Here is a 14,584-nt window from a genome sequence, read left to right on the forward strand (position 1 = left end):
GTGGCTCACGCCTATAATCCTAGCACTATGGGATGCTGAGGCGGGTGGATCACTTGAGGTCAGGAGTTCGAGACCACTCTGGCCAATACGACGAAACCTCGTTGCTACTAAAAATACAAAAATTAGCCAGGCATGGTGGTGCATACCTGTAATTCCAGCTACTCCGGAGGCAGAGAGACAGGACAATTGCTTGAACCTGGGAGGCTGAGGTTGCAATGAGCCAAGATCATACCACTGCACTCCAGCCTGGGCAATAGAGCCAGACTCTATCTCAAAAAAAAAAAAAAAAAAAAAAAAAGCTGCTTCATCAGTAAGTTGGGCTGGCAGGGAAGAAAAAAAAGGCAGTGTACAACACATTTAAGATCTGTCCTTCTTCATCTAAATAATGAAAAACTTTGTTGCCTTCATTATAAAAGTTTCAGTATCCTCTCTGAAACTAACAAGTAAGAATAATAATAATAGGCCAAGCAAAATGGATTTGAATTTCTTTTTGTTGACATCAAATCTGAGGAATACCTCCCAACTTGAAATCCCATGGGGCTGAGAGCCACTGAGCAGAAACCAATAGCCATTAAGTGTCTATTAAATCCAAGGCACACGCTAAACACATCATCGTCATAAACAGCCCCCCATCCCCTCGATACCTTTAAAAATCAAATCCTACTTCTGGAAAACCTTTCTTAGTAGCAGCACATCACTGTATGCCCATTGACTGGAAAACACTCTACTAGACTCTGAAACGCTCAAAACGAAGAAGATATGGACTTTGAATCAAGGAATTTACAATCTAAGGAGAAATAATAAGCAAACAAAGATACTGAGAAACAGGTAGAGAAGCCTTAGGCATGAAAATCAATTAAAGGCTGGGCATGGTAGCTCACACCTGTAATCCTGGCACTTTGGGAGGCCAAGGTGGGCGGATCATGAGGTCAGGAGATCGAGACCATCCTGGCCACATGGTGAAATCCCGTCTCTACTAAAAATACAAAAATTAGCCAGGCGTGGTGGTGCGTGCCTGTCGTCCCAGCTACTCGGGAGGCTAAGTCAAGAGAATACCTTGAACCCGGGAGGCAGACATTGCAGTGAGCCACATGCCTGGATGACAGAGTGAGACTCCGTCTCCAAAAAAAAAAAGAAAAAAAAAGAAAATCAATTAAATCATGTGGCACCAACATACTTGAGAAATACATAGAAAGTATTGTCAAAAGGAGAAACTTGAAGTACACATTCATTTTGGTAATCAATGACCCAGTAAATCAGTACCAGAGGAAGTTAATGACTTTCTGGGATAAGATAAGATGTTTACTACCCTGGCTGACAACTGAGGCATGTTATTTCCTCACTCAGAATCCACATTTCCTGAATGCCTTAACAGAAATAGTGACTCTTGCATTTACTTCTGCAACTCTTTGCAAAATAGTAAGCATATCCTCAACATGAGCAAAAAGAACAAAAAGGCTGGGTGTGGTGGCTCACATCTATAATCCCAACACTTTGGGAGGCCAAGACAGGAGGATCACTTGAGGCCAGGAGTTCGAGACCAGCTTGGGCAACACAATGAAAGACCACATCTCTATATATTTTTAAAAAATAAAATAAAATAAAAAAATTCTTTAAGCATGTTCACCGATGTCATTTCTCTGTCCCATTCAATTGCACCATGTCACAAATGATAATTACAAGAACAGCAGCAATAACTGCACCATGTAGATGGGTATCTTATCCACCAGACATATTTATGCAACTTTTCATGCATTATCTTATTTAGTTCTCATAATGACTTCAGAAGTATCGTTTCCATTTTATAGCAGAGGAACTTGAAGTGCAGAAGGATTTGGCGGCTTGCCTGCCAAGACACGACAAAAAAGTGCCAGGGTCCAGATTGATTTCAGCTGGGTCTGTTTGAACACAAGAGTCTTCCCCACTTCACAAGGGCAGGTCTGCCCTTCCCAATCTATTCTGCCAGAAAGTACTCAAAACTTAACATTAAGAAAACCTTAGAGCTGGGCATGATGGCTTATGCTTGTAATTACAGCATTTTGGGAGGCTAAACAGGCAGATCACTTGAGGTCAGGAGTTCAAGACCAGCTTGGCCAACATAATGAAACCCAGTCTACTAAAAATATAAAAATTAGCCAGGTGTGGTGGCATGTGCCTATAATCCCGTCTACTCAGGAGGCGGAGGCATGAGAATCGCATGAACCCAAGAGGTGGAAGTTGCAGTGAGCTGAGACAGCGCCACGGAACTCTAGCCTGGACAGACACAGTGAGACTCTGTCTCAAAAAAAAAACACCTTAGGAAGTAAATTTTCCTAGAGAATTTTTTTTTCTCAGACAGGGCCTCACTTTAGCCTGGACCTCCTGGCCTCAAGCAATCCTTCCACCACAGCCTCCCAAGCAGTGGGACTACAGGCGTGCACCATCATGCCTGGCTAATCTTTAAAAATTTTGCGTAGAGATGGGTTCTCGCCATGTTGCCCAGGCTGGTCTCAAACTCCTGAGGTCAAGTGATTTTTCTACCTCAGCCACCCAAAGTGCTGGGACTATAGGCTTGAGCCATCACACCTGGCCGAGAATATTTTTTCAGAATACAAGCTACGGTCCTGCCTTAGTATTGCATTTACCAGTCTTCTCATCAACCTTATAAAGTTCTCAGTTCTTAAGGTTCTCCACTGACAAACATACGCAGAGAGTGAGAGACACTGGAGTAACTTGCCCAGGTCATTTTGCTAGGAAACCGAGTCGAGCCCAGGCCTCTGCTACCAATGCTGCACTATTTCTGCCACCTCCTGTTGCCTTCTCAGCGTTCACAGGACCTAGGTAGCTGGGTCCTTAGAGAACCAGATTAAATCCATCACCGAATTTCTCCTACAAGGGTTTCAGGCAGAGACCTGAGAGTGTTTAAGAGAAGACAATGGAGCCGGGTGCAGTGGCTCAAGCCTGTAATCCCAGCACTTTGGGAGGCCGAGGCGGGTGGATCACGAGGTCGAGAGATCGAGACCATCCTGGTCAACGTGGTGAAACCCCGTCTCTACTAAAAATAGAAAAAATTAGCTGGGCATGGTGGCGCGTGCCTGTAATCCCAGCCACTCAGGAGGCTGAGGCAGGAGAATTGCTTGAACCCAGGAGGCGGAGGTTGCGGTGAGCCGAGATCGCGCCATTGCACTCCAGCCTGGGTAACAAGAGCAACACTCTGTCTCAAAAAAAAAAAAAAAAAAAAAAAAAAGGGAAGACAATGGAAATCTTAGTGATTTTTAAATCAGATAAAACATCAAGGAAAGACCTTGTCTTTGATTCCTTTGGAGTGTTATCGGGGACAAACAGCCCACAGAAAAACAGCTAGTATTAACAGTTTCCACTGCTCACCCTAATCCTCATACCAAAGCATAAGAGTGAAATAAAGCCAGGCGCAGTGGCTCACGCCCATAATCCCAGCACTTTGAGGCCGAGGTGGGCCGATCACTTGAGGTCAGGCATTCAAGACCTGCCTGGCCATATGGTGAAACCTTATATCTACAAAAAATGCAAAAATTAGCCAGGCATGGTGGCACTTGCCAGTAGTTCCAGGTACATGGCAGGCTGAGGTACCAGGATGGCTTGAGCCCAAAAGGTGGAGGTTGCAGTAAGCTGAGATTGTGCCACTGCACTCCAGCCTGGGCTACAGACAAACAAACAACAACATAAAAAAAAACTGTGCAATAGAGACAGAAAGTAGGTTCATGGTTGCCTAGGGTTGGGAGGAAGAAGAGAGTATGAAGTGACAATTAAGGGTTTCAGGGTTTATTTTGGGGAGCAGAAAAATGTTCTAAAAGTGTGTTTGTGGTGGTGGTTGCGCAATTCTGAATCCACTAAAAATCACTGAATGGTGGCGAGGTGCTGTGGCTCACACCTGTTATCCCAGCACTTTGGGAGGCCAAGGTGGGCAGATCACTTGAGGTCAGGAGTTCAAGACCACCCTGGCCAACACGGTGAAACCACATCTCTACTAAAAAATACAAAAGTTAGCCAGCCATGGTGGCATGCACCTATAATCCCAGCTACTGGGGAGGCTGAGGCAAGGAGAATGGCTTGAACCTAGGAGGCGGAGGTTGCAGTGAGCCGAGATCATGCCACTGAACTCCAGCCTACACAACAGAATGAGACTCTGCCACAAAAAAACAAAACAAAATGAAACCACTGAATGGTATACTTTAAATGGGTAAATTGCATGATAGGTGGGCTACATCTCAGTTAAGCCGTTTAAAAAAATACAGGGATAGTTTGTTATAATACACTGATATGTTGCTGCAAAGATAAGGAAAATTTAAATATTTGAAATGTTAGATACTATTTTAAAACTGAACATCTCTATCTAAAGGAACACTTTGGTAAATATTGTGTAAACTAGAGCATTTTCAAAAGAAAAAAAAAGAATTGAGGGTTTGAATGGCAAAGAAATAGACACCAAGGTTAGCTACATAGCACTCACCATGACACTGGAATAGAAAAGAGATGTATAATTTTTTAAAAATATTAATGGATGCTTTAGGACCTTCCCAACTAAGTACAACAAAGAAAAACTTCCAGCATTTGGAAAGCCACTCTAACCCTACAGAGTGGCAAAGCAAATGGAAAAGGAATTCCAAAACAAGACACACTTTGAAAATGTCATTTAACGCCAACGACCAAGTAAAAACAATCTGCTCCTGAGGAAAATTCCGAATCTCCACCAAAAGGGACGTACAGTACCTGGACCAGATCCTTTCTTCCAACAAGCAAGGCAGAAGCAGCGTTCTTCTGACATGTTTCCTGAATATCATTCACATTCAATCTGAAATTTTTATAAAAGAATTGAAAGGTTTCTTTCTAGTGTAACTTCCTAAACAACGACTCCCAGTTTAACCAATGGATGAGAAACAACCTCTTTGGTTGCCACTCAAAATGTTTTATTCTGTGTTGGCCTTGAAACCCCTTCCTATCTGACTTGGAGGAAAAGCTTAACTAGAGCTAATGCTAAAGCAGCTTCCCGGCGTTCCAGCCCAGGGAAGGTGAAATTGCTCACCTCTTTAAAGTCAGGAGGAGGCCATACTCAAATACAAATTTACCAACCAGCTTTTCTGTGGAGTTCCAAGCCTTGAGGGTTGAATAAAAATGAACTGAAAGACATGCAGCATTGACTATGGTCCCTAACAGAAAGAGTGGTGTACTATGTATACACGACAGAGGAAACACTTTCTGTTTTAAGTTCAACTTTAGGAAGAGGCAGGGGAACGGCAGGCGGCCTCTGCATGCTGATTACTCACCTCTCACTTCATTCCAAACAAAAGTAGCTCTGCTTTGTGTAACAGCTCTGCTAAAACACAGGAGCTCCGTGTTGTAAAGTAGCATGCCTTATACAATACTCCACCCCCTTTGAATGTGGGTGACACCAGTGAATTTTGATGGGATATCACTTCTGTGATTATGTTATTAAGCAATTGACTTTGAAGTCACCTACAGAGAAACTGTCCTGGGTGGGGCTGACCTCATCAGGCAAATTCGGCCTTAGAGGGAACGTGAAGCATTAATAATTTCATCTTGAGCCATTCCTAGTGGTCTCAAGATGAAATTTACAGACGAGTTCTACAGCTACAAGGGTCTGAATTCTGCTAACAACCTGAACAAGCTTGGAAGAGGATCCTGTGCATTGGATGAAATCACTGCCTGGCCAACACCGTGATTTCAGCTTGCTGAGACCCTGGGCAAGGACACAGATAAGCTGTGCCCAGACTAGAGACCCACAAAAACTGACAGATAATAAATGAATGTTGTTGGAAGCTGCTAAGTTTGTGGGAATTTGTACAAAGCAACAGAAAGCTAATACATCAGGCTTCTCCTAAAACTGCTTTTGAAGAAAGGATTCCCACACTCAAAAACAAACAAACAAACAAAAGTTGGCTAATCCTGGCTAAGTGATAGGAACAGCATACTTGAAATTTTGTACCTACATGTACAGTTCTCCCAGTGATTTGTGAACAGGCAGGAGGCAGGCAACATCCTGGATGATGACTTTCCCAGCAGCCTTGATCTGTCGATTGCCAGAGTCCGATCCCTCACGCTTACTTTTCCATCGCCTTGATTTCTAGGGGTAGATGACAAGATGTAACTAATGGGGACTTTGACAAGCAGAAAACAATTGCAGAGAGCTCATCGTATTGGGGTCATTGGTAATTTGCACTTTTAAAAAAATTACATCATGCCCACAATTATAGGAATCAGCATCTGTAGGAAATAAAAGGATGAGCTCTTGGTTCAAAAATCCTAACAGGAAAATAAGCACGCACTGCAGGGCTAGATACATTTTGCAGGTGCTCAAAAACAGCTATCAGGAAGCCAGGATTAATACATTAATTAATGAATTGTAAAAACAGCAAGTGAATAAGTTAGTAAAGGCCACAAAAATGTGGGAGAACAATTTTTAGATTGAATTCGGTCCTAGGTTCAAAATTCCTGCCTGAAACTAATCAAGATTTTTTTTCCTTAGGCAGTTTCAACAGCACTTGTTGAAAATTTAATTCAGGCATAGCAGTGTGGGCTCTGCAAACCTTAATCTATAGTAGGAAGACAGAGGCACTTTGCAGCTTGAGGAGAATTACCCCGGTTTTCTAGCAGACTTGAATTATTTCTAAAAGTGATCATTCTCCATGTCAAAAATACCTGATTGCAGGGGCTTGGGTAATGGACAGGGAAGATGGTGAGCAAGTATCCCATTTCCCCAGGCTTACCTATGAGTGGCTATATGTGTGAGGAGCCTGTATGTGTGAAATGAGAGATGCCCTGAAAAACGAGAATTATTAGAGCACAGCCCTATCTGGTATCTTTAAAATGACAACAAGCCAAAGGAGCAGTATTCTATTTTGTTGCCAGAAGCTAAAAGGGGGTCACCAAAGTGATTCTGCTAAGGAAGGGGTGACATATTTATTAACAAAAAAGGCAAAAGGAGCTAGTAAAAAGGGCTTACAATTTGGAATCAGAAAACCAAGATTAACAGGTCTTACTACCACACGTACTGGCTCAACAGAACCCAGGGGAAGTTTTGATTTGTTGTGAGTTTAGTCTAAGGAATGTCACTCTTCGTTCGCTCACTGACAACTTACGGCCAATCATGACCTCTGTTATTCCAGTCTCACAAGGTTAATGAGCGTATGATGAAGAGGTAGGGGTGTCAATTATATAAACTGAAAGGGGTACTCTAGAAACATATAACTATTATGAATGGATATAAGCTCTCAGGAATTTACATTGGCTCATCATCTAGATTACCCACAAACAAATTCATTTTTGGCAAGTGATTTTTTTTTTTGAGACAGAGTCTTGCTCTGTCACCAGGCTGGAGGGTGGTGGTGCGCTCTCAGCTCACTGTAACCTCTGCCTCCCAGGTTCAAGCGATTCTCTTGCCTCAGCCTCCCGAGTAGCTGGGACTACAGGCACCCGCCATCACACCTGGCTATTGGTATTTTTATTAGAGATGGAGTTTCACCGTGTTGGTCAAGATGGTCTGGATCTCTTGACTTTATGATCTGCTTGCCTCGGCCTCCCAAAGTGCTGGGATTACAGGCGTGAGCCACTGCGCCCGGCCTGCAAGTGATTTTTATATAATCACTCTTCGTTAAATTACTCTTGGTCTAAAGTCAGGGGTCTCTGACCACTGATATCCCATTTAGTCCCCAAAGTTGTCCAGTGCATGTAACTTCCTATAGGATTATTATGCATCTTGGAACCTATTAAATTCAGGACATGTGGACTTAGTTCAGGGCAGGTAAATGAAGTTTAGCTGAAGTATCTGTGAATTGTTTATTGTCATTTGTAAATGCATGTCACACTATCAGTTTGGAACCTTAATCCGTTTGATCTTTTTTTCTTTTTTCTTTGGAGACAGAGTCTCACTCTGTTGCTGAGGCTCCAGCCTGGTGGAGTACGATCTCTGCTCGTGGAGCACAAACACGATCTCGGCTCACTGCAACCTCCGCCTCCTGGGTTCAAGGGAGTCTCCTGCCTCAGCCTCCCGAGTAACTGGGATTACAGGCATGTGCCACCATGCCTGGCTAATTATTGCATTTTTAGTAGAGATAGAGCTTCACCATATTGGCCAGGCTGGTCTTGAACTACTGGCCTCAAGGGATCCACCCACCTCAGCCTCCCAAAATGCTAGTATTATAGGTGTGAGCCACCACACCTGGCCCCATTTGATCTTAAGAAACAGTTCATTGACTATTTACCATGTATGCATACCCAAGTCCTTATTCGGCAATACAAGGGGAACCTTTATCAATTATTATGGGGTAGCCCTTTCATTCCTATTTGCCCTGGTTTTCTAAAGAATTATGTGCATATTCACAAAAGTGCTATCCTTTTAGCCGCAAACATCCTGACACGCGTGTAAGTAAGGGGAGGCTTGTTAAAGAGCAAACAACCTGTCAGAATGGGCTGGAGCCAGGCAGTGTTATGACCTAAGACAGACATAGTCACATGTACACTAAATACTATGACAAGGCCTGTTTTAGGGAGGGTCATTTAGCCTAAGTCTACCCTGCAGTGACAGTGAACTGCACAAGGGGCTTAACTGGAACAGAGAAGGTACAAGGTATACAAGCTCATTCACTGTGATTTTCATTCGGGTTTCCAGGAGTTTATAAAGTCCAGGAAACAACACACCCACAGGTCGTACATAATTGGTCATCTCAAGTGAGACTCAGAGTATTGGATTAAAAAAACACAATCTACGCCAAAAAGATTCCACCTAGAGTGGAATATGATCCATCTAATTTGGTCTTCTGGGTAGGGTAGAAGGCTTCTAAAACACTGATCCAGGCAGTCACTCTGGCTCTTTATTCCAAAAAGACAAAATGAGAAGCACTTAAACAACTGAACAACTCACTTTGCTCAGTTTAACTGCACAGCTGAAATGAAGGCCTCAAAGAACAATGAAGTCTACTAGCTTTTGAAATACAAATAACCCTGGGCCGGGCATGTGCGGCGGTTCATGCTTGTAATCCTATACTTTGGGAGGCCAAGACAGGCAGATTGCTTGAGGCCAGGAGTTTGAGACCAGTCTGGCCCAAAAGTTAAAACCCCGTCTCTACAAAATATACAAAAATTAGCAGGGCATGGTGGTTCATGCCTGTGGTCCCAGCTATTTGGGAGGCTGAGGCAGGAGAACTGCTTGAACTCGGGAGGCAGAGGTTGCAGTGAGCTGAGATCGCACCACCGCACTCCAGCGTGGGCGACAGAGCGAGACCCTGCCTCAGAAAAAAGAAAAAAGAAAAAAAAACTCACCATTTCCTGACCTTTAAAACAAACTTAATAAAAGCATATTATTAATTATGTTAAGATCCATATGCCCAAAGCAGCTCATTTGCAAAACAGACTAGCTCATTTGGAATTGACAAATGACACAAGTCCACGTGTATGAATGTTTGACTGAAGACTTAGAGTATCTGCTCCTGCTCCTGGATTGCTCACTCTGTGCTAGCATAAGCCTCACTTACGACAGCTCTGTGACAAGGGATACTCCCTCCATTTTACAAATAAGGACATGAGGCTTCCTTTAGATCACAGCCATAAGTGCTGAGATTTGAACACAGGCCTGTCAGGCTGCTAAGCCCATTCTTGTTAACTTGATTTTCAGCACATAATTTTAGATTAAAAAATAATAAATAGGCCGAGTGCAGTGGCTCACACCTGTAATCCCAGCACTTTGGGAGGCTGAGGCAGGTGGATCGCATAAGGTCAGGAGTTCAAGACCAGTCTGGCCAACATAGTGAAACCCCATCTCTATTTAAAATATAAAAAATTAGCCAGGCATAATGGCAGGCACCTGTAATCCCAGCTGCTCAGAAGGCTGAGGCAGGAGAATCGCTGGAACCTAGCTGGTGGAGGCTGCAGTCAGCCAAGATCGTGCCATTGCATTCCAGCCTGGGCAACAAGAGCAAGACTCCGTCTCAAAAATAATAATAATAAAAAATAATAAATCCCAAACTCCCGGTTAATATAGAAATCACTTGGTCTAGTATATAATTTTAGATTAAAAGTAATAAATAATAAATCCTGAGTTCCCTGTTAATATGGAAATCGCTTGGCCCATTTTTTAAAGGATCCGTTCTGTATGAAGGAGATTAGCATTGGATTCCAGTGATGCCTGTCCAGCTCCACCCTTCTACCATGACTCACTTCTTTAGTCACTTTCTGTCAGCATCGTGACTATGTTCTGCTCAGCCTGAGTGTCTACTGAAGATCTGCAGAGGCTGCAGCTCCTGCAGCTACATGGCTTCATAGGAGGGCAAGCCAGATTCCGACCAAGATGCTGCTTTTCAGGCCGGGCACCTCACATTGCTTAGGCTCCTTTTGGGATTTGTTAGGATTAGGCACAATGAGACAGAAGAAAACTAAGAGTCCGAAGAGATGTCTTAAGGACTCTTCCCCCATTTGCAGCTCTGGGTTTCAAAGATCAGTGGAAACAAACCTACGTGACCCATCAATACTTGATGAAAATATAGAGGGTGTTCTTTGCAACTTTTTGCAATGACCCTTCATTGAATTATGAAAATAACAGTCTGTATATGCTGGGAATTCTTGAGACACCAGGCTTCTATGTATTTCTGTTTGATCCATACTGAATAAATAGGAGGTGCTTTATGAAATCTCTCTCAGCTGCCTTTAAGCCTGCCATAGAAGGAGGTTCCCTAACAGAGGATCACCCTAATTAGACCTGCTACCAGGAACCAAACTGTAAAAGCAATTATGGGACAGTGTTGTACATTTTTTAAATCTAGCAAGAAGTAACTGTGAAACATTGTCAAAAATCTTTAAGGGGCTGCAAAATACTGTCACTGCCCTTTTTTTTTAAATGTGTTGGTTAGTGGTTTTTAAACATAAATATCTCTCCTTCAGGCTTCAGGGATTAGTTGGTAATCGTGACTATTGGCCAGTTACTCTGGTATTTCTCATGTAACAAGGCTGTCTAAATGGAGAGGCTAAATCTCAAATCAGATCAGCTACTAGCTGGGGTCTTAGGCCCCTGCTGCTACCTAATGAGTAGATGGACACCTTTTCAGGGTATTTTCCCCAGTGCCCTGGCAATAAGAAGCACTCATGTTCCATCCACACCTCTCCTAAGCAATTTTCCTCTTAGGATCTTGCTGGCAATTTTAGGAATCTCTCTTGTCTGTGCAACTGACAGGTAATAACATACAGATTTCTTTTAGGATCCTCTGGTTCCAGAGCATACTGACATGTGCGGCTAAGGTGTGGTTAATCTTTCTGCGTTGGGGAAGGGCACCATGGCCTAAAAGCCCCTGAACCTCCTGCATCGCTCCAGTCCCACTGTCATGGGCTTAAAAATGGGTTCTTCTCTATGCAGTCAAGTTAATACCTCTGGGAGGCAAAGGACTTGACCTGTTCAATGCTCAATCAATAGCAAATGTCCTGTCCTACAGATTTCATGAGAAGAAATTGAGGGAAGAGAGACAAAGCGAGACAGACAAATTACTACATGATGAGCACCAGGCTGCCCCTCTGAACAAACCAAGAAGGCGTTCATGGAGTTATGGCAAAGAGGACAAGGAAGAAAGGAGTGGGGTGGGGGTTGGGGGGCAGGAGGGAGGCATTGGTGCAAATAGCACTGAATGACAACCAATAGCCAGCTTGAGACTGTACCACCAGTGTTACTGCTACAATCGGAGGCAACATTGATGCCAATAAATGGGTTGAATGTAAGAACAGCCCAAGAATAAGCCACCAACTGCTTCGTAGAAACCCCATTAGCAATGCATAATCCGCAGAGTGGGCAGGGAGTCTAAATGAGTCCCTATTGAAATAGCAGCGGGAGCAGGGACTTCTGGACAATCAGTGGGAATTCGGCAGTCAGGTTGGCTGGGGCAGACTTTTGGAAGGTGGCCCCATTGGAGGCTCCACCTACAAGCTGTTGGCAGCAGTGGTACTTGCTAATTGGGTCTTCTGATTCCAACTGGTTTTCAATGACAAGGCTATAAGGTGATTCCCCTGAACATTCTTTATACCAAATGAAATTTATACAAAGCCTCAAGGCTGCCATGCACAGCATGAGGTCATCTTGGCACTACTGAAACATGAAGGGGATGGGAGAGGAAGACAGAAGAGGGGAAATGGCCAAAGAAGTGAGTAAGAAAGAAAGAAAAGGAAGAGAGGATGTCCACAGCAGAGGTTTTAGTGTCTACACAAAATAGTGACAGTAAGGAAAAAATTTGTTCCAGAAACTTCCCAAAGGATAAAAACTAGCTTCTGTGTTATGCCAATGAAGCAGGTGGGCACCTCCCTCTCTGAACTAGACCATGACTATAAAAGCAGAGACAAAACAGTATAAGCCTCTTATATCTTCCTCTGCTCCCCCCATGCCAAAGGTGGGCTTTTGAAAGCTCCAAAAAATTACACAAATGCTCCAAGTGAAATTGGGTGAGCTAACGGCTTACAATTAGGGTTCTTTCCAAGAAATGCAGTATTAAGTTTCCTTTGCAAAAAGAATCCATTCAGGATCCCTGACAACGTTAGCCATTTGAAACTGTGTGATTGGACAAGGGGGCAGCCCTGGGTGCCTGAACTCCCCCAAGCAAAAATTGACTGTTGCTGGTCCTGAAAACAGCTAGCCTGTCATTTCAGGTTCCTCAAAGCCAGGCAGGTGGCATTTTATTCTTGGGCCTTGGGTAGAGACAGGATTAGTTAAGGAGAGCATTTGCACAGCGCACAGTACCGGGAAGTCGTTAATTGCTTGTATGGACCAACGCCGCCGGGCAGAGCGAGGAGACATCTGTGCATGAAAACGTTACACCCAGGAGGAGGGAAGAAAAACACCAAGAAAATTAAAAGGGAAAAATATAGAATAAAGTGAAAGCTTCCTATATATCTGATGGATTCAAATGTACCATAATACACTGTAAAGTCGGGATTGAAATGACTAAAAAATATGAACCTAAGCACAGCAGTATTCGGATTCCCTCACCTCCCTCCCACCCATCACACTCCAAACACAGCTTCAATTTCATTGTTCTTTCAGTCACATTTCAAGGTATATGGAGGCTGATATTAACATAGTTCTGACAAAGGAACTACAAATAGGTTTGAGGAACACTGATAGCACTAAGATCACTGTGCAAGTGGAGAAACAGGCAGAAGCCTGTCTTCCCCTGTAGTAGGTAAGGAGAACAGCACATTCTCATTCCTAAAAGGAAGACGTTCTTGAACAGGCTCAATACCAAATGTTTTCTGGTATGTGGTGGGGGCAATGAGGGGATTGGGTGTCTGGACGTTGGGCCTGCAGGACTATCTTCAGAGTGATGCCATGGGCTGTGGGAGCCCTGGAAAAACGAGGGGAAGGAAGGGGATAATGCTGAGGAGGGACCTTCCTGAAAGCACCCTTGCTAACAATATGAGTATCTGTTTATGGAGATCAGAAATTATTCTATTAACCTAAAGACGATTCTAGTTATTTACCTCAGAGCTATTTTAGTAACATAAACTAAAGCAAGGGTGGGAGTTTGCAAAAAGGTTTAAATGTATGCAAGGCAATACCTAATGCTTATCCTGAGTTCTGGGCCTTCTGATTTATCCTAGGAATGAACATTTTATCAGCACTAAGAGTTGGTCCACTTGTCAAATGAATGTTAGCAATTTGATGGTTTTTTTAGGCATCTCACATTTTAAAATTTTCAGGAGCAAACCTTGGAATTCCATCTAGAGAATATTTGAGTGAATATAATAAAACCTAAGTAGGGCAGGTTAAAAACACACAAAGCCACGAGAGAAACAAACAATAATCTCTAAATGGCTCTATAAAGATGTTTTGATATCTCAAAAATATACTATACTGGGCCGGATGCAGTGGCTCACACCTGTAATCTCAGCACTTTGGGAGGCCGAGGTGGCTGCATCACCTGAGGTCAGTTGTTCAAGACCAGTTTGGCCAACATGGTGAAACCCCACCTCTATTAAAACAAAAAATTAGCTGGGCGTTGGTGGGGAGGGGGCTGTAATCCCAGCTACACGGAAGGCTGCGGCAGGACAATCTCTTGAACCCGGGAGGTGGAGGTTGCAGTGAGCCAAGATCACACCACTGCACTCCAGCCTGGTCAACAAGAGCAAAACTCTGTGTCAAAAAAAACCACTATACTGGCTGGGTGAAGCGGCTCATGCCAATAATCCCAGCACTTTGGGAGGCTGAGCTGGGAGACTTGCTAGAGCCCAGAAGCTTGACACCAGCCTGGGCTACAAAGCCAGACCTCATCTCTACAAAAAAAACAGACCAAAAAACCCCCCAAAACCAAAAAAAAAACCTCACAATACTTCCCTCATTGTTATGCCTTATTCTCACTTACTTAAAGCTCTCAAGGGCAGAGATCTAAAAGGGAATAAAAACATGTAGGAGAAAAATTTGGGCTAAAAATGAAGACCTAAACACAGAGAAATCCAGCATGGGCAACATACTGGGAACCCGGCTCTACAAAAATACTTGTTTTTAATTAACTGAGCGATGTGGTATACTCCGGTAGTTCCAACTACTCAGGAGGCTGAGTGGGGGATCATTTGAGCCCAGGAG

At 43.5% G+C, this 14,584-nt stretch overlaps 1 protein-coding gene across 5 annotated transcripts in view; it reads right to left on the minus strand.

Annotated features, from left to right (window-relative positions):
* WDR59 (WD repeat domain 59) overlaps positions 1-14,584 on the minus strand; it is a 137,245-nt gene that overhangs the window by 34,992 nt on the left and 87,669 nt on the right. For 4 of the 5 annotated variants that reach the window (XM_074406368.1, XM_010350625.3, XM_010350624.3 and 1 more), the window contains 3 exons: positions 12,743-12,799; positions 5,967-6,100; positions 4,729-4,810 (listed from right to left, as the gene is read on the minus strand). In XM_074406368.1, coding sequence (XP_074262469.1) covers positions 4,729-4,810; positions 5,967-6,100; positions 12,743-12,799 — 273 coding nt within the window. The remainder of the gene's footprint in view (positions 1-4,728; positions 4,811-5,966; positions 6,101-12,742; positions 12,800-14,584) is intronic. The other variant, XM_074406361.1, reaches the window with a different exon arrangement.

Source organism: Saimiri boliviensis, chromosome 1 (genome assembly GCF_048565385.1).
Source record: "Saimiri boliviensis isolate mSaiBol1 chromosome 1, mSaiBol1.pri, whole genome shotgun sequence".
Lineage (NCBI taxonomy): Eukaryota > Metazoa > Chordata > Mammalia > Primates > Cebidae > Saimiri > Saimiri boliviensis.